The 20,708-nt window shown below is 47.1% G+C and overlaps 1 protein-coding gene across 3 annotated transcripts in view; it reads right to left on the reverse strand.

Moving 5' to 3' along the window:
- SPTBN5 (spectrin beta, non-erythrocytic 5) overlaps nucleotides 1–20,708 on the reverse strand; it is a 1,050,196-nt gene that overhangs the window by 680,180 nt on the left and 349,308 nt on the right. For all 3 annotated transcript variants that reach the window (XR_011283950.1, XM_069638812.1, XM_069638811.1), the window contains exons 21-22: nucleotides 19,131–19,317; nucleotides 2,734–2,934 (exon numbers count right to left, since the gene is read on the reverse strand). Coding sequence is in view for 2 of the 3 variants with exons in the window: in XM_069638812.1 (XP_069494913.1) it covers nucleotides 2,734–2,934; nucleotides 19,131–19,317 (388 nt within the window). In the remaining variant the exon portion in view is untranslated. The remainder of the gene's footprint in view (nucleotides 1–2,733; nucleotides 2,935–19,130; nucleotides 19,318–20,708) is intronic.

Here is a 20,708-nt window from a genome sequence, read left to right on the forward strand (position 1 = left end):
CCTCAGGCATCTCAGTGCTGCTTATTATTACCCATGGTGTGTGGTGCTCATTTATCGACCTCAGAAGGATAAAAGGCTGAGTTTGGCCCTGCCAGGGTTTGAACCTGCATCCGCAGGTTCTGCATGGATGTCAAAGCAAGCGCTCTACTTGCTGTGCTATCTTACCAGCTACTCCTGCAACTCTTCCTTTCACCACTGTGCGGATCACATCGCCCACACTTAATTTCAGTTTTGCATTCACCAAGCTGGGCCTTCCCCGTATGGATACAACAAGTCAGGGCACGCAATCAACCATCTGCAAGCCAACACACTCACACGCCAGTTTCTCCTGGCTCTGGACCTATCCGGGCATTCTGCTTTCACTAACCAACCCTGTGCACTTTCTTGCAGATTTACGTGAGAGCCTGCAGACTGCCCCTGGTTGGTAGAGGTGCACGGTATAAATCAACATAATCTCGGCAGAGGGTAGGGACACCATCCGGCTATCTGACTGGTGTTTGTCCTATGCTGCTGCAGACTTTGCGGTCCACTGTGGATAATGTGGTCATGTGGCTATTCAAACTGAGCACAGATTCAGGCAATTGCTGTCCATTAAACCCAAGAGAAGTGAATCCCCAGAAGTTCATCTTCTTTTAAGATGATGGATCAGGTTTCCAAATACTCACGGAGGCTTTGAAGATATTCCCTGAATCTTCAACCTGAGCAGAAGTGGCATGTGTGTATCTGTGACCGTCGTCCAGTGATAAACCTACCATGGATAATGCAGGGCACATGCAGCAGTGAAGAGAAACAGTTATAGAAGCAATTACAGATGAGATACCAAAGCTACCGCTGAGGGATATTCGGAAGAATTCCTATTAAATTCAGTGGATTTTTAGAGGCGAGACAATATCATGGATCCCTTCTTTGCTGAGACCCCAGTACTGCAGATTGGCAGATAAGCTGGGACATGCCCCTGCTCCCAGCAGCTCTCCAGTTGTTTTGGACTATGACTCCTATGATCTTTCACCATTGACTTTGCTGGCTAGGACTGATGGAGGTTGTAGTCCAAAACATCTTCAAAGTGGACCACACGGTTCTTTGCAACCACCTAGAATCATCTGCACACTTTTCACAACAAGCCATAGCTTGGATCCAATCTTTCTTAAATGAAAGAACCATGAGAGTCTTCTCCACCTCAGAAGCAGCTGATCTCATCCCTATCTCATGTGGTGTTCCCCAGGGCTCCTGTGCCTCCCCTACTTTGTATAACCTCTTTACCAAGCCGCTCTTCGATGATCTAGATTGTCTTGTTGTCACCTACACTAACTATGCAGATGACACCCAGATTCTCTTCCCAGTTACAGGGGATTAAGACGAGGATTTGGCCTTGGTGAATAGGATATACTTCATCATCCAGGCATGGGTGGCACTCCATGGTCTATGCCTGAATGATGATAAAACGGAACTCATCATCCTGGGGACCACACCTAATATTAACAAACTTGGCCATAAACATACTTCTTTCGACATAGATGGCAACACGATTAAGGTGATGAAGGAAGTAAAAACATTAGGTTTCTACCTTGATTCCGGTCTCACCTTGACAAAACAAGTGAATGCTATGGCATCCGTCATGGCTTACACATGTAAACTGATCAGATCTGCCAAACCTTTCCTCTCAACGAGCAGTTGTACCACACTGGCAAGAGCACTTGTGCCATCTAAGTTGGACTACTGTAATGCCCTCTACATTGGAGCTAACAAATACATTACTAAGAAAATGCAAATACTTCAAAATAATGCCCTGACAGCAGTGCAAGGAATGACCAAAAGAGATCATATGTCCACAGCTAGGAGAAATGCTAATTGGCTATCTACTCTTGATAAAATCAGACTCAAAACCACTGCCCTAACATTCAAATCCCTCAACAATGCAGCACACTTGTACCTAACTGAGAGGTTTAGCAAAAGATGAACACTCCGACCCACTAGAACGACCTACACCAACTGTCTGACAGTGCCTCTATTCAAAAGAGCTACCATTGGCAGAAACAGTTTCCCTGTTAAAGCTGCCCAACTTTGGAACTCCCTCCCTCCTCACCTCAGGGGGAACCAAACATACCCACATTTCAGACTCAACATTATCAACTGGCTTAAATCCAATGATCTCTAATGCCATACCAGAGAGAGAAGGTTCTCCCGACCTCTCGCACCTCTTTTCCTGTCTCCCCACTAGCCGCCTTATGACTTCCCTTTTTTGTAACCAATAGACTTCCATGATATTCCATCTGTATACATCATTGTATTTTACTCTGTAATTTTCCAACAACGCCATCCTTTCTATTGTAACTTGTATGATATAACTTGCCTATATATCACTATATTATAGGTGTATTTTGCTAAATCTGCTATGCTCTGTACTATAACTTGTAATGCTATTCTGCTTTGTAATTTTGCTTTGTAATTTGTAACTATGTAATTTCCATGTACTATATCATGCAACCATGTAAGCATAAAATACCCTTGTCCTCGCGCACTGATGCCTCCGGGTCTGGTGCGCCTTACATATAAATAAACAAACAAGCAAGGTTGCAGATCCCTGACCTATAAACTTGGTGCATAGTTTGCCTCTCCTAAAACAAACATTCAGGTGTATTGAACATACATGCTGCTCATGATTAACCCCTAACCGTGACACAGGGACTGCATAGTTGCCTCTGGAGCTGCTTCAGGGGGTGCTCTGCAATCTACCTTTTGCAACCCAACGGAGAGTTTCAGAAGACGGGCCCGCTCGTCACACGCCTTCTCCAGCTCTGCCCAGTTGTGCTTGAGATCCTCACTTGTAGCCTCGATCCTCCGGGCGGAAGGATGGCTAGACTTGCTCAGGCTTTTCCCATTCTCCAAAACTCGCTGTATCTGCGGTTTGTGGGCATTGACCTCCAGCTGCAGTTCCTGAAGGAAAAGAGAAAACGATGGAATAAGAAATAGGTAGGGAAGGAATAGGAGTAAAGCGGAATGACAGAAAGGGGCGAGATCTAGGGGAGAGGGGTTTGCAAGAGCCTACGTACAAGAGGCATTAGTGAAATCAAATGGGAAGAGAGTGGATGGCGGGATAGGTTCATGCCACAGTGCGTGAAGCAGTGATGACTGATCTAGTCAAGGCAGTGACATTGGCACAGAATGGACACATTGAAGGCTTCAAAACAGTGTTGACAAAAAAACTTTACCCAAGTGCTTCCCATGTTACTTGTAGAAGGTGGGAATTACTGGTTATTTAAGGAGGGATTTCTGTAAGGGCACACATAGTTCCATGTGTTAATATCCCTGCAAAAATATTGCGATACAAAAATATTGCCATATTTTTGCGGCGATATTGTGCCATGGACCCTGCGGGGGACACACCCGCAACCCCCGCATTATTTTTAAATGTGCGGGGGCACCCCGGCAATCCCCGCTCCCACAAATTATCCCCCCGAAAATATCGCCTGTGGCGAGACAAACAACCATATGTAAGGCAATATTGTTGGTGGAGATAATATGTAGGGATACCGCACACGTGGGTGGCTTTCAATGGACACGTCCCTTTAATATCATGCATCGTGAGGTGATGGGTAAGGAAGACATGTGGCATTATTTAAGAAGAATCCCAAATAATGCCAGAGTGGTTTAATAACCACATTTCAATACAAAATGAACAGATAAAGCAAGTAAATGCCAAATGAAAAGAAAATCTCATGAAAGCGGCAAATCTTCAACAAGGCAGGTGCTGGGCATTAGGACATATTCTGTGATATCCTAGGCCAATCTCTAACCTTTGCCTCAAACAGATGCAACCATCTGGGGTAAACCCCATGCTCTTGCACTAGGTCCCTCATGCTGTGCCCCTGGTCAGACGGGCCATGGCTTCTCCACGAGTATGCGTCGACCCACAAAGGTGCCCCCAAAGGCATCTGATAGATACTGGGGCGAGCCGTCTGATCCTATCCTGATGTCTTGAGCAGCTTTTATATCCCTGAATGCACCTTGGAGCTTACTGGCTTACTGAAACACCAAAGGAGGCGGCATTGGCCACTCCGCCTCCTCTTCCTTCCTTTACTAAGTGGCACACGGATCCCATCCATTTCATGTGGTTTATGGTGCCCCCGCATGCCCTGGGGCAAATAGTGTGCTCAGTTGTGTTTGCTTACAGGGGGCTAGAGGGGGCATATCTTGGCATGCTTGGCCTCCTCTCTCATAGTAGGGTTAAGGGAAAGGACAGCAGATGCAGACCCAGGGACCGAACAGTTCAGCTTGGAAGGACACATCATTGGAAACTCAGAGAAATATATCTTTAATAGGAGCACACCTGCAGAAGCACCCCAAAACAGAGTGGGGCCACCAGGGGTGTTGCTAGGTCTGGAAAAGATCTGGGGCTACTCTAATGTCGAGGCTGTCAGGACTCGGGCTAGTTAGCTCTTTGGTTGTAGGCCCTGGGCTTCTATCTGGGGCTACAACCAAAGGAGCTGGGGCTATAGGCCCCCCAGATCTCCTTTCGCAATGCCTCGTGGAGGCACTTTTCCTACCCTGCACTGGAACCCTCTGTGTCCACTCTCTCCATATCCATCTAAGGGTATCCTTAATCGTCGATCTTCTATATCACTGCATCCCCTTCTTGTACAGGACTCGGTTTCTTGCCAGCTAGGTTGGCGCGATATTAAATGCAATATGGACATACAAATACCCCAGGAACATGTAGAGCTATACGAGAATAGAGGGGTAAGATCACATGCCATTTTCCCTCAAATTGGCACTCCCCCTGATAGTAAAATGAAGAAAATTGTCTCCTCCGGATCCAGCAGGTCAACCACAGATCCCTCCTGTAGGAAACAGACCCAATGAGTCTCATTTATTGAGCATTTCCTTGAAGTAAGTCACTGCAGGCAAGTGTTCCCACATGGGTGCCTGGCTCCCCCTGCCCGGCATATCTCATACACCTCAGAAAAACTGCACTTTATCTTGATCACTATTTTTCTTCCTTTGCAGCCATCGGTTCAGCTGGATCCGTGTTGAGAATGATGTAGTACTGGCTTTGTTGCTATGAAAGCAAGGATCTGCAACCTACATCTCTCCACTTGTTCTGGACTGCGGCTCCCATGATCCCTCACCGTTGATTGTGCTGGTGATGGGATGATGGAAGCCGGTGGATTACATGTTAGCTTCTCGCCATCAGCTTACATCCATTGTTTTGGTTATTCGACCTCTCCAAGGTTAGCACACGTGCCAGTTTCCGATTTACATTCCAGCAGGTGCGTGGTTCTTTGCTTCTTCCGGGTCACCCACCTCAGGCACGTGCACCATCTGTCTGTGCCATGCTGTATTTGTACTCACTTCCTCATTAGTTGCAGAGATCTGAAGCTGCTTAATGCCAACAGTGAAACATCCAGAGAGACCTTATTTGGATCCTGATTGCCACTGTTTGCACTCAGCTCTAACATGGGAGAATTTGAGATCTCTGTCTGTGGGCCTTCGGAGCTGAAGTCCTACTCCCTACTTCAACTTCATGATCAGTTTTAGGTCAAATAAAGTAACTGACCAAGATCCCGGCAGCTCCTGTCACTCAACCATTTAGAAAGAATTGTGGATTCCTTCCGCATGGTGCAGCAGTGCCCGCGTAACCTAGCATTATGGGAGACAGTTTGCGATGCTCTTGACAAGCCGAGACCTATTTAAGCCATTAGCTTCTGGTAGCACTTCTGGGTACCCCATTGGATGTTCCCAAGAGCATCTGTAGGCTACCTAGTTGGGGGCCTCTTGCTAGTGAAAAGGCATGTTGCCATGATCTGGGAAGGCAGAATAGCCCGGGTGCTGAGGTCTGGAGGGGGGTTAGTGCTGATTGTGATGACATGGAAGACACCAACTGTGAACCCAGGGATTGACTGGGAACCAAAAGAGGTCCAGGGTGCAGAGGCCCAGGGTTCAGAGGCCCAGCCAGAGTTCCCTACAGGCCAGTCTAGTCCTGTGTGAACCTCTCCTCTATACCTTCAGCACTAAGGATTTCTGGCAACCGAACAAACACTACTTAATTGAGCTCAGCATTATACCCGAGCATGTCATTATACCCAGAATAGCGTGATTATATAGATTAAAACGGCCATGTGCCCTATACGGTCTCTCAGATAGCTGGCGCCACCTATACCCGGCGGACAAAGGATTCACCTTCCGCTCTATCCCCCATGACACACTCACAAGATTGATTATCTATTCCTCTCTGAGGGCCTAATGAAAATACTCCAGACCGCAGACATACACCCCATTGCATGGTCTGACCATGGTATGGTCGTGGTGGACCTGGACTGGGACGGCCCCGCCCCTCGCAACACAAAGTGGAGATGCAATGAATCACTATGGTCTGACTTGGCCTTCAGGGAGGAACTAGAAAATGAAATCAAACATTTTTTCATAACCAATGACACAGGTGAAGTCATGAAAGTGAACGTATCGGAAACGGCAAAAGGCCACTTGTTGAGGGATCCTCATCAGAGAGGGTGCCAGGAAAAAGAGAGAACGCAATTTAATAGAAACCAACATCAGAAGCAAACTCGACACGGCTGAGAGCCTAGCAAAGACATCCCTGCAAAGTAGAGCTGTATGCCAAGCTGAAGCCAGGGAACTTAGGGAGGAGCTCAAAGCGCTGGAGATAGGTAAGGTGGCCCAGACCCTACAATACCTGAAGCAGAAATATTATGAGAAGGAAGACAAAGCAGACGCCCTCCTTGCGGCTAGGCTTCGTGCGCAGAGGGCAGAAAGATGGGTAGACACGATAGAGAGGACAGATGGCACCCTTATAGATACAATAGAATCTTCCCCAGAAGGGATACAAGAGGCATTTGCCTTCTTCTATGAAGACTTATGCACTAGTGACCCACCTCCCCCGCCGGGGAGTGTTGACACTTATCTTAAAGAGACAGGCTTCCCTACTCTGTCGCACTCCGAGGCCGAGGCCCTTGATGCGCCGGTTACTGGAGATGAAGTCTCCGAAGCCATCAAACGTCTCAAGACAGGAAAGGTTCCAGGGGACGATGGCTTCACCCCCGGTTTCTGCAAAACGTTCAATGCGTTTCTCACCCCCTTCATGGTGACCCTATTCAGCGATATCTTTGAGACGGGCCCGGCGCCCCCATCATTTTCCCAGGCCCTACTCACGGTCATCCCAAAAGAAGGTAGAGACCCAAAACACTGCGGGTTGTATCGCCCCATCTCACTCCTCAACATAGATGCCAAAATATATGCGAGAGTAATCGCGGTCAGACTAGAGACACATGTAATGCTCACCTGGTTCCCACGGAGGCGCGGGCGTGGTCTGGACGGCAGTGGCCTCTTCTAAGGAGATGTTCAGCACCCTGAAGATGGAGTGGGCTGGGTTCCCAAATCCGGCTTGTCTGGCTCGGATGAATACCCTTCTGTGAGCGAAAAGGAAGGGTTAATACTCTGCGGGTTTTGTGTTGATCTCCTGTTCCCCTTCTCACCCTCCTTGCAACCCTTCTCTAATTCCCTGTGGAGACTCGCCTTAGGGATTGAAAAGGTGAGCTCTCCATCCTGCTTCTGATGCAGGGGCGCGTTGGGATCCAGTTATGTCACTGGATAGTAAGTTTGAGTTCGCTTGTCTGTTCCGGTAAGTACCGTAAATGTTTATGGCAAGCTTGAGTCTAACCTGTTCCTCTTTTCTTTTGCAGGTAATGGAAGACTCCGGGCTGAGGACGGTTTCCGTCAAAAACCTGATTTCAGGTGAGTTTTGGTGTAGGCCCACTACTGTCTTTTCCTGTCTCTTTTTCCTTAGGGGCCGGAGTTCGAGAATGCCGAAGAAATGGAGCCGGTACGAAGCAGAAGATGAGTCCGACCTGTAAGCAGGTAAGTTTTAAAATAGTTTGTTTGCTACGGTTCTTGCATTCACTAATGTGATGTTTGCTTTTTCCCCATAGGGGCTGGGGTGCTGAAATCCCCAAGGAATGGCATCGACCCGAAGGTAAGAAGAATTAGCTTGGCGGGTAAGTGCTTCTTGGTTATTTTCCCCTTCTCACCTTGCTTTCTTCTCTTCGTCTCCCCGTAGGTGCTGGAATGCTGCAGGGGAACCGGATGGGCGTCGCAGAGCCGAAGGCGCCACGTGCAGGTAAGAGAAGTGCACCGAGATGTATGCGACGCAGTGAGTTTTTAAAATGATGTCTTTTTGCAGAACGTTGGCGCGCTGAATCCGGAATGCAGCTTCAACAGGTAAGGTTTGTTTTCACCTGTTTCTTCTTCCCTTTTCTATCCTAAGGTGTTTCCAGGATGCTGGCAGGTGTGGTCGAGGACTGGAGCAGGAGCAGGCACGGTGAGCGTCCAGCTGCTATGAGCAGAACAACGCGAAGCGGGGTTTGCTGTCTGGGCGTGGCTTAAATAGCCTTTCAAGTAGTCCCAGGTATGTATCCTTCCACTGAAGGTATGTATCCTGCCACCAGCCACACCCGTGTGGTTAAGTAGTTCCTTTTTCATCTGGAAGTTGTAGAATGATCTGCCGGATAAGGAAATTGCAGCATGGTCTGCCAGGTAAGTTTGCACCAAACACTATTCCTTCCATATCTTGTATGAGCCTGGCGCCGATGGTGCCAGGACTGTTATCCCTTATGAGCCTGACGCCAACGGCGCCAGGACAGAGTCCAAAGAGCCCCTATCTGGGGTGGCTGGGACTTCCTTAGTATACATGTTGCCTGCCTCTGAGGGTGCCGGGCCCTGTCTGGCTCCTTGGAGGTAGGCATCATGACAGTACCTCCCCCCAAGGCCCCTCCCAAGGATGTACTGTCCGGAGGCTTTGGTTTGTGTGGAAACTTACGATGAAATTTTTGTATTAGACGAGGTGCATGTATATGATCGCTTGGTTCCCAAGATCTCTCCTGAGGTCCATATCCTTTCCAATCAATTAGGTAAAAAACCTTTGACTTGGACATCTTAGAATCTAAAATGTCTTTAACTTCGAATTCCAGTTCCCCATCTACTGGGATTGGTTCTGGTGGCTTGAGTAGCCTGGTTCCGGGTTGTACAGGTTTCAACAGTGATACATGGAAAACCGGATGGATTCGCATGCTGGGGGGCAGATCGAGTTTGAAGGCTACCGGGTTGATTACAGCCTTGATTGGATAAGGCCCTATATATCTTGGGTTAAAAGTTCACGGGCCTTTAAGTGGTAGATGTCTAGTCGCCGGCCACACTTGATCTCCAACTTGGTAAGGAGGTACTTCGCTCCGATGTAAGTCAGCATTTTCCTTATATTTGTCCTTGGGCTGCTGTAAATGAGTCTTGGCTTCTTTGAAGGCTCGGTTTATGGTGGCATGTAAGTTATCCACGGCGGGCATTTCAAGGCCTTGAGGTGGTTCAAGATCCGAAGTTCTGGGATGGTGGCCAAATAAGGTATAAAAAGGAGTCGGGCCAGTTCCTGAATGCACAGAATTGTTGTACGCATATTCAGCAATCCATAAAATGTCTTTCCAATTATATTCTGATTGATGTAACATGCACCGTAAGTACTGTTCCAATGTTTGGTTTGTTCTCTCGGTTTGGCCGTCGGTCTGAGGATGGTGGCTGGTAGATAAACGCACATCAACTTGTGCCATTTGGCAACATCTCTTCCAGAACCGAGAAATAAACTGGCTTCCCAGATCGGAGATTAATATGGATGGAAAACCATGTAGACGAACGACGTTCTCAAGAAATTCCTTGGCTAGGGTGGAGGCTGAAGGCAGCCCTTTCAAGCGACTAAACTGGGCCATCTTGGAGAAGAGGTCTACAATTACCAGTATAATATTAAATCCAGGACAAGGAGGTAGGTCAGTTATAAAATCCAGCGATAAAGTGTGCCAAGGTGCCGGTGGGATGTCCAGAGGTCGTAACGGACCGGCTGGTTTTTGCTTTTGACTTTTATTTTGGGCGCACACTGCGCATGTCATCACGAAGGATTTTATATCCTTTCGCCAGGAGGGCCACCAGAAATGCCTTTTAATTTTTTCTTCAGTCTTAGCGATGCCCGGGTGTCCTTCCATTAGTGTCTCATGATGATGGGCAATAACGAGATGTTGCAAATCCTTTTGAGGCAAGAACAGTTGCCCCTGGAAATAAGGTAAATCGTTATTAATTGAAAATCTGGGATCTTTCAGGCTCCATTCTTGCAAGGCTGCAGCGTCGAAAAGCAATTTAACTCTAGTTTGAATATCCTCTACAGTTTGTGAGGAGATCACCCCCCAAATTCCCTGTTCGGGAATAATCGGAACTGAATCTAGAGTTGGGGTAGAATCGCCCATTCCTATTCAAGATAGTGCGCCCGCCTTGCCATTCTTGCAGCCGGGGCAATAGGTGATCACAAAGTCAAATTCTGCAAAGAACAGGGCCCAACGGAGTTGGCGTGAGGATTGAGCTTTGGCCGTTTTTAAGTATTGCAAATTCCTGTGGTCTGTAATTACGGTAACAGTATGTCTTGCGCCGAGAAGGTAATGACGCCAAGTCTTGAAAGCTGACTTGATAGCTAATAGTTCTTTATCTGTGATTGCGTAGTTAACTTCTGGAGCTGAGAATTTTCTGGACCAAAAGGCCACAGGAAGCAGTTGGTTCGAGACTGGGTCCCTCTGTGATAGAACCGCTCCCATGGCTAAACTAGATGCGTCAGTTTCCACAACGTAAGGGAGATCTGGACGGGGATGTTTTAACACAGGTGCGGAGGTGAATTTAGTTTTTAGTTCCTGAAATGCTTGTTCTGCTTCCGTAGTCCATTCAAAGCGTTTTTTTTTTCCGTAAGAGGGCTGTGATGGGTTGAACCACTCGAGAAAACTCCGGGATAAACCTTCAATAGAAATTGGCAAAACCAAGCATGCTCTGAACCCCTTTCACAGAACTAGGGGATGGCCATTTGAGGATCGCGTCCACTTTCCGTGAGTCCATTCGAACTCCCTTTGGCGTTAGGACGAAACCAAGAAACTCAACCTCTGTGACGTGAAAAAAGCACTTTTCGAGCTTTGCAAATAGTTTGTGCTGGCGTAGTTTCTCCAGGACAGCCTTAACATGTTTTCGGTGATCAGATTCCGAGGAAGAGTACACTAGGATGTCGTCAATATATATGATGACACAAACATCTATGAGTTCTCGAAAGATGTCATTCATAAAATACTGGAAGGCAGCAGGTGCGTTGCACAACCCGAAGGGCATCACTTGGTATTCAAAGAGTCCGTATTTGGTGCGGAAGGCCGTTTTCCATTCATCGCCTTCTCTGACGCGCACCAGATGGTAAGACCCTCTTAAATCCAGCTTGGTAAAGATGCAGGCATCTTTCACCTGGTCGAGGAGTTCAGGGATCAGAGGCAGGGGGTAACGATTCTTAACCGTTATCTGATTTAAGGCGCGATAGTCAAAACATGTTCTAAGGTCGCCTTCCTTTTTCGGCACGAAGAACAAAGCTGAAGAAGCCGGTGACTTTGACGGGCGAATAAACCCATTGGCAAGATACTGATCCAAATACTGGCGTAAATGAAGATTCTCTGGTTCGGTAAGGGCATAAATCCTACTACAAGGCGGTTGAGCATTGGGTACCAGATCAATTTGACAATCGTATGGCCGGTGAGGTGGTAAGGTGTTGGCCTGTTCTTTTTGAAAAACGCCCTGAAAGTCCTGATACTCAAGTGGTAGTTGTGCTGACACAGAGGTTACTGAGGCTAGACCCACTTGTGGATTTCCGGAATAACAAGTTTGTCTGCAGTTAGGAAAGGTGATACTCTTTACTCGCCAGACAATTCGAGGATTATGTGCTTCTAACCAAGGGATCCCCAAGATTACCTGAAATTGTGGAGCCTTGATTACGTCGAACACTATGGTTTCCCTATGACCATCTTGGCCAACCAGTGTCATTTCTGTGGTAGAATGTGTTACCAGCACAGAGGCAATTTCGGTCCCATCAACCGTGGTAATGACATCTTTGGTGATTTTTGGTCGGAGAGGGAGACCAATCCTGGAAGCCAATTCAAGATCAACATAGTTCCCAATAGCCCCACTGTCGAGATAGGCCTTTATGCCATGTAATCGTTGAGGCTGCTTTGGATCCACGAGGGTCATTGGCATGACGAAATGCGAGGTCAAAGAGTTTGTCTTCACGCTCGGCAAGCGGACCTCTACGCTTGTCGGGCTTGATCGTTTCCCGAATCAGATTTTGGAAGGTTTTGGTCTGTGGCTCCAACCACCTTCTTGGGTGGTTTTACCGGGCAATTTTTGTAGAAAGTGTCCAGACTCTCCGCAATAGAGACATAACTGGTTTTGCCGTCTTCTTTCTCGTTCTTTCTGCGTTAGGGGTCCTTTTACTCCCCCAATTTGCATTGGCTCCGAAGTGTCGGTACTCTTGGGGTTTGCGTGGGTTTTTACCAAAGCCCGAGTTTCAAATCTAGTCCGATCAGTCTTTCTATTCTGGAGTCTATGATCAAGTTGGATCACTAAATCAATGTATTCCTCGTAGAGTTGGGGTGGATTCACAATTTGAGCCAGAACGTCTTTTAGCTCTCCACGAAGTCCTCGATGAAACAAGGTGATTCTTTTATTCTCAGGCCACCCAGTTTCCACGATCAGTCTGTTAAATGTGGCGATATAAGATAGGAGGTCTTGGTTCCCTTGATGCAAAGACAGAAGTTCGTTATCCAAGGCCTCACCCTGGGCGTGCCGGGCAAATAATCTCTCCATACTAGCCTGGAAGCGTTGAAAGTCACGAAGGATAGGATCGTCTTGATTTACCAACGGAATAGACCAATCGGCTGCACTGCCGCTGAGATACGATAAAACAAAAGCCACCCTAGTTTGGTCATTAGGGAAGGCCCCTGGTCTACATAAAAAGTGTAAACGACATTGGTTCATGAAAACAGCGTATTTCTTGGGGTCCCCCGCAAAACGTTCAGGTGGGGCCAAAGGCATGTTTCCCGGCAAGTTAATTTGCACCGGGTTAGTGGAAGCCATAGGAGTGGACTCTCTCCCGGAAGCAGGTAATGGCGTTTGTCCAGCCTGATTCTGCAAAAGCTGTTTAGCCAGGTCATCGGTTCGTTCTTTGGACAAGATCAGTTCTCTTCGAAGAACGTTGGTTTCTTGGCGGGCGGCGTGAACTTCTGCCCGTAATTCCCCCAATAGTTGGGCCAGTTGGTCTGTTTCGGAAGTCTCCATGGCGCCTGGGTGGGTAATTGTGGGTAGGCTTCGCGTTCTGTAACTCTCACCTGGTTCCCACGGAGGCGCGGGCGTGGTCTGGACGGCAGTGGCCTCTTCGAAGGAGATGTTCAGCACCCTGAAGATGGAGTGGGCTGGGTTCCCAAATCCGGCTTGTCTGGCTCGGATGAATACCCTTCTGTGAGCGAAAAAGAAGGGTTAATACTCTGCGGGTTTTGTGTTGATCTCCCGTTCCCCTTCTCACCCTCCTTGCAACCCTTCTGTAATTCCCTGTGGAGACTCACCTTAGGGATTGAAAAGGCGAGCTCTCCATCCTGCTTCTGATGCAGGGGCGCGTTGGGATCCAGTTACGTCACTGGATAGTAAGTTCGAGTTCGCTTGTCTGTTCCGGTAAGTACCGTAAATGTTTATGGCAAGCTTGAGTCTAACCTGTTCCTCTTCTCTTTTGCAGGTAATGGAAGACTCTGGGCTGAGGACGGTTTCCGTCGAAAACCTGATTTCAGGTGAGTTTTGGTGTAGGCCCACTACTGTCTTTTCCTGTCTCTTTTTCCTTAGGGGCCGGAGTTCGAGAATGCCGAAGAAATGGAGCCGGTACGAAGCAGAAGCTGAGTCCGACCTGTAAGCAGGTAAGTTTTAAAATAGTTTGTTTGCTACGGTTCTTGCATTCACTAATGTGATGTTTGCTTTTTGCCCATAGGGGCTGGGGTGCTGAAATGCCCAAGGAATGGCATCGACCCGAAGGTAAGAAGAATTAGCTTGGCGGGTAAGTTCTTCTTGGTTATTTTCCCCTTCTCACCTTGCTTTCTTCTCTTCGTCTCCCCGTAGGTGCTGGAATGCTGCAGGAGAACCGGATGGGCGTCGCAGAGCCGAAGGCGCCACGTGCAGGTAAGAGAAGTGCGCCGAGATGTATGCAACGTGGTGTGTTTTTAAAATGATGTCTTTTTGCAGGAACGTTGGCGCGCTGAATCCAGAATGCAGCTTCAACAGGTAAGGTTTGTTTTCACCTGTTTCTTCTTCCCTTTTCTATCCTAAGGTGTTTCCAGGATGCTGGCAGGCGTGGTCGAGGACTGGAGCAGGAGCAGGCACGGTGAGCGTCCAGCTGCTATGAGCAGAACAACGCGAAGCGTGGTTTGCTGTCTGGGCGTGGCTTAAATAGCCTTTCAAGTAGTCCCAGGTATGTATCCTTCCACTGAAGGTATGTATCCTGCCACCAGCCACACCCGTGTGGTTAAGTAGTTCCTTTTTCATCTGGAAGTTGTAGAATGATCTGCCAGATAAGGAAATTGCAGCATGGTCTGCCAGGTAAGTTTGCACCAAACACTATTCCTTCCATATCTTGTATGAGCCTGGCGCCGATGGTGCCAGGACTGTTATCCCTTATGAGCCTGACACCAACGGTGCCAGGACAGAGTCCAAAGAGCCCCTATCTGGGGTGGCTGGGACTTCCTTAGTATACATGTTGCCTGCCTCTGAGGGTGCCGGGCCCTGCCTGGCTCCTTGGAGGTAGGCATCATGACAACACATTTACCTAAGTTAATACACACAGACCAAGTCGGCTTTGTAATGGGACGAGAGGGAGCAGACACGATGAGGAAAACATTACATTTGATACATGAGGCACAACGGAGGAGCGATGACACAACGCTCTTGTCGTTAGATGCTGAAAAGGCTTTCGACAAAGTCGACTGGGAATTCCTAGAGAGGGTTTTAGTCTGGATAGGCCTTGGACCTAAACATAGATGTGCCATTAAAACGATATACTCAGCCCCCAAGACCTCTGTGGCAGTGAACGGTGGCTATTCAAGGTGGTTTGCACTGGAGAGGGGGACCAGGCAGGGCTGCCCCCTATCCGCCATACTATTTGTTCTATCCCTCGAATCGCTGGCGCAGAAACTGAGGCTCGACAAAAGGGTAGAAGGAATTAAATTAGGAGACCAGAAATATAAATTAGGCCTATATGCCGACGATATTCTCCTACACACAACTAACCCCCTAAATTCAATTCCAGCAGCTGTGGAGATAATTGAAGAATATGGCAAATTGGCGGGCCTGAAAATCAACACAGGCAAATCGGTCCTCCTCCCGATCGATAAGAGCAGGGATACTGAGGTGGGACGATTCGCGCCCCTTGGGATGAAGGTCAGCCTCACTACTCTGTGGTACTTGGGAATCATTGTAACCCGTGACCTAGGTGACCTATATGAAGCCAACTTCCCTCCGATATTACACACAATTCGAAACGATATTGAAAAATGGACAAGGCTCACCATCTCATGAATGGGCCGATTGAACACCATTAAAATGGTAATCCTGCTGAAGTTGCTCTACCTATTCCAGATGCTACCTATCCAAACACCCAAGGAATTCTTTGTAACCATTAAAAGAGCCCTAAACACCTTTTTATGGCAGAACAAAAAACCCAGGGTCCCCGGTGCTTTACTTCACCTTCGGAAAGACAATGGTGGAGTAGGCCTCCCAGACATAGAGCTCTACTACCGAGCAGCCCAACTGCGAGTGCTAATTCCACACGTTAGATTGCAAAAAGATCCCCAATGGCTAGGCTTAGACAACTACCATCTCCGACCATTTACTGTGGGAGAATGGTTGTGGGTTCCGGGACCCCTATTACGGAATAGGATCAAATATCACCCCATTCCCAGGACTATATGGGCCATATGGAAGCCAAATAAAGGAATGAAAGGGATTACGACATGGCCCTCCCCCTATCACACTTATGGGTAGTGGGAGTTCCGGATGACATCCCCGACCCAGGCAGTTCCCAATCATGGTACGAGGCAGGTCATGAAAGGGCAGGGCAACTATGGAGAAACAAGACATTTATCACCATCCAAGAACTTGAGGAAGCCTTAGACCTGGGCCCACTCTCGGTGTTCCAGTACTTGAAGTTGAAAGGTGTCATGACCGAGAAGTCTGGAAGGAAGCTCTACAAAGAGACCTCACTCTGTTCGAAACAATTCTAGACACTCGCTTAGGCTCCAAGGGCCTCATAAGTGCAATGTACACAGCAATAGTTGAAATCGACACAACCCCCTCAACCACACTGAAACACAAATGGGAAGCAGACCTCGGCAGACACCTCTCTCCAAAGACATGGCTTAACATATGCAGAAGGACCTCGAAAACCTCCATCCCCTGGCAGTAGAAATTAAATGGAATTAAGCTATTATATAGATGGCAGTACGACCCACTTAGATTAACTAAGATGTATCAGGACGTAAGCCCATTCTGTTGATGGGGCTGTGGCTAAAAAGCAGATTACTGGCATATGTGGTGGGGATGTAGGGAGGTCCAAGCGTATTGGGATGAAGTGCTAAGCTGGATCAAAGAGCTGGATGGAGAGGAGAGGGAGAAGCAACCACTCATGATCCTATTCAGTCTGGTAGAGACGGAAGAAAGAACAACTAAGGTACCCAAAATGATACATGGGCTCTTACTTTCGGCAAAGGCCTGTCTTACAACTGTGTGGAAAAAACAACTCTACCAACAATAACCGAATGGATCAATGTCTCCTGCAATATTTTCAACATAGACAAACTAACAGCAGCCATTCACAGTGACCCCACCTCTATTGATAACGAATGGACTGAGTTTCGAGCCAAGTACATCACATAACACACCAAGTGTGCAACACGACACAACTGAATGCCATTCCATTGAACTGCCCGAAGTGCTTATGCCAAACTTGAACATCATATGCAGTGTCGTTGTCTTAACTAATAATTTTGCCCAAGAATTCCTTTGCCAGATTATGAAAATCACTGAGACCGTCCCCAGACGGAAGGGTTGCGGGTTGGGGGCAGGGGGGTGTGGGACAAGTTGGGGATATTTGATATTTTGAATTACCAATATGCAACATATTTTATCTGTTGACCTATATCAAGAATCTTGACCGAATTTCCTTTTTCTTTCACCCATTTTCCTTTTTCTTTCTCCTTTTTTCCTTTTCCTTATTTCCTTTTTCCGTCCTCCCTTTCCCTTCCCACCTTGCAATTGACAAGTTACCTTATTATGTTTGTACTGAAAACTGTAATATCTCTTTGAAAAATCAATAAAACCAATTTTCAAAAAAAAAAACCTTCCATGAATTTTGCCAATGTTAATATAATTTTGTAGCCTCAAGCGGTGCATGAGTTTCTTTTACTAAATGAACTGGACAAAGGGCCTTGGTGTTATTTCTCTTCTGGGTGAACATATAGAAATGAATTGAGAACTTATACAGTTTAAAAACCTCCAGAAATAAATGTCATGTTATTGCTTCAGCATTAGAGATTTGTCTCAAAATGATCCCTTCTGGCTTTTAATTGATATCATTTAAAAGCCTAATTCCATTGTTGAATTATAGTATGTTCTGCATTTATAAAGGTGCACAGTACAAACTGGAACAGAACTACAAGAGCAGGGGTCTGGATACAACTCCCATCAGCCCTAGACAGCAGTCAATGGAGAGGCATCATGGGAGTTGTAGTAGAAAACAACTGGAGAACTACAGCTTGCACACCCATATTAGTAGCACCCACTAACCCCCCAACACTTCCTATTCGTTTGATCAATTTCAGAAGGCGAAGAGGATGAGTCTACCACAACGGGATTCGAACCTGTGACATGAACGTTATAGAGTGATCTTTAAATCGGGTGCTTTACCCAATGAACTATCCAATGATATTTAGTGCGGGTTCCTACTTGTGCCTTATTGGGAGCATCTCATTCCAGACAGTCATTTTTCCATCATTGGACAGGGTTTTGACATCTGTGCAGTAGTGCAAATGCTCGGTAACACAGTGTTAATAACGCAGACCTCAATATCAAAACTTGTCTCCTGTTCTTTCTAGTGGAGGGCAAGACCTTCAATTGCTTGCTAAGCACCAGCGTCATGTTCATCCCAACATCTGCTGGACATTTTCTCCAAACCCTTTGGCTTTCTTAGATATCAGGTTCTTACTTAGTCCAACTATTCCTGGTTTCCTGCATTCTGGTTACATTATCTATTAATTAACTGTTTATTATAATATTTGTATAATGACTGCCTTCTGTCCCAGTGGGATTGCAATAACTAGTACCTCCAGCCCAAATTGTATTGTATTGTATTGTATTTTGTTTTTGTATAGCGCCGGTAGCCCGAGGGCATCAGGGCGCTTGTACATAAAACACCGGTACTACAAGACGAACAGAACATATGAGACAGACAATGGGAACAAGTACTAACCAAGATCTCATGTAAAAAGGTGTGTCTTCAACATCTTCCTAAAAGCAAAGTGATTAACTTCGGACCTAAGGATTTCGGGGACGCTGTTCCACAGTTTAGGAGCTAGCACAAGAAAGGATCTGCCCAGCCCTGTTTTGAGCTTGAACCTGGGCACATACAGGAGGCATTTGCCGCTCGAGCGTGGGTTTCTGCTGGGGTTGTAGGGCACTATGTGTGTTTTCAAGTAAGCAGGCGCTGTGCCATAAAGGCACTTGTGTACCAGGCAGAGAGTTTTGAACTTGATACGTTCTTCTACTCTAAGCCAGTGCAGAGCACGCCTCTCTTCGGTAACATGGTCTTTTCTTTTCAAATTTTTTACTAATCTAACCGCGTTGTTCTGGATCACTTGACAACTGGATAGATCCCTAGTTGCGGCCCCCAGCAACAGGGCGTTACCATAGTCGAGCCGCAAAAGAATGATGTCTCTGGCTATCGTTGCCCTGTTTACTTCATTAAGTAGTGGTGTGATTGCTTTCATAAGCCTGAGATAGTAAGCTGAGTTTTTTTGGAGAAAGTTAGTCTGGGCGTGAGAGTCAACAACTGAATCGACCATCATACCCAGAGTCTTCACCTTGGGAACCACCTGGATAATGGCGTTTTTTATTTGAAAAGAGCTGTACTCTGCCCCTAGATTTTCCAACTGTCAACACTGTCTAAAGAGGTGGGGGAAAATTGGAGGGAAAAGGACAAGTACCTTGTGTTTCTGCAGTAGGCTTTGCGCTGTGTCCAGAGATCTGCCACGGTTACTGGAGCTGGCAATGGGCAGCCGCTCGCTGATCCAGTTCATTTCCAGGTCATAGTAGTGATAGAACTGGTACTCATCCACATGGGCCTGTAGCAGCTCTCGTCGCCGTGCCAGAGGCTCCTGCAAAGACTCAAACCTGCAACGAGTGAGAAAGAAGGTTCAAATAAAGTACCTGAATAGATCGCTGGGGCTGTTTCTCCCACTTGAAAATTGCTGGCTGCACTACCACTGTTTGTTGCCTTTATTATTTATTTATTGTTATTTATCTGTTTCTCCTCTGCTTCGCACTTTCCACTTCTTCCCCCTTCCATGTACTTTTCCCCTCCCCCTCTCCCATGCACTTGCGCGTTCTCAATGTCACGGGGCCTAGTAAGATCGCTGTTTTGTTCCCCCCTGTTCCCCTCCCTTGCCTTGTCACGCTCTGAAACACTTGTGTACGAGCGCGATAGAATTAAATATCAATATCAATACCCTACATTATAGCTTTGACTCCACTTAAGTAATATACCTGACGGGTGGGGGCTTTAGCCGGTCAGGTAATGCACGAGGGCATTAATGTTAACCCCTAGCATTACCAGACCCGGTAAAGCCCCCTGACCCCCGGCTGGAGCAGTTTATTTCTATTAGCATCCCGGCACAGATTGAAAAACAGCATGGTTGCCATTCCTCAAGTTAAAAGATTGCTGCAATGGTCAAGGCAGAAGGGAACTACACATAGTCCCCTTTCCCTTTCCATGGCAGGCCACTGCCAGGTGGAGGAAGAGCAGGAAAACAGAGTGTTTCAGACACCAGCGAGGGACCTGGCAGCTAAGTGGGGTGGAGTGGAGTGGGCGGGGAAGCTGTAAATGGGGATGTAGGTTGGGAGAGGACTTACCTGCTCCTGTCAGGCAAAATGGCCATCTCCCGCTGGTCAGGGGACTGGGAACATGGGATTTAAATGAGATAAGGCCTGCATTCTGAGCTCCCCGCTGGACTGGGTGGTCGTCGGCACCCCCCTCACCCGGGGTGCAAATTCATCTTGACCAAACAATCCACAAACTTTGTTTTGGTTTCTCTGAATGTATTTTTAAAGCTTGATGAAGATTGGTCCATGTGAGGGGGAGATGTCAACATCGTTGCCCTGGACTGGGATTCCATAACAGAAAAACTGCTGTATGGAGCTTAACCAATTCTGAAATTATTCAGGGTTTACTCGAAAGGTTATGCTTTCTAAAATGATTCCGAAACTTCTCAAAAGGTTACGCCTTCTACTTTGAATGGATAAAGACAATTTTCTGGAGCTAAAGGGTCCCATTCGGGTTCATGTGTATACACACAATGCTTTGCTCATGTGGCTCTGAACTGGAGGTGAACTTCCAGTGATGGCTACTGGGTGGCGCTGTGGCATCTGTGACTTGGCTCAAATGGCTTATCCTACTTTCCGACTTTAATCCAAAGGTTATGCCTCCAGATCCAAATTGCAATTAGGAATTAAAAACAAAGCTACATTTGTTCCTGCTAATTTTCCTGGGTCACATATCTGACTTA

The sequence above is a fragment of the Ambystoma mexicanum genome, chromosome 14 (assembly GCF_040938575.1).
Source record: "Ambystoma mexicanum isolate Mex_15411 chromosome 14, UKY_AmexF1_1, whole genome shotgun sequence".
NCBI lineage: Eukaryota > Metazoa > Chordata > Amphibia > Caudata > Ambystomatidae > Ambystoma > Ambystoma mexicanum.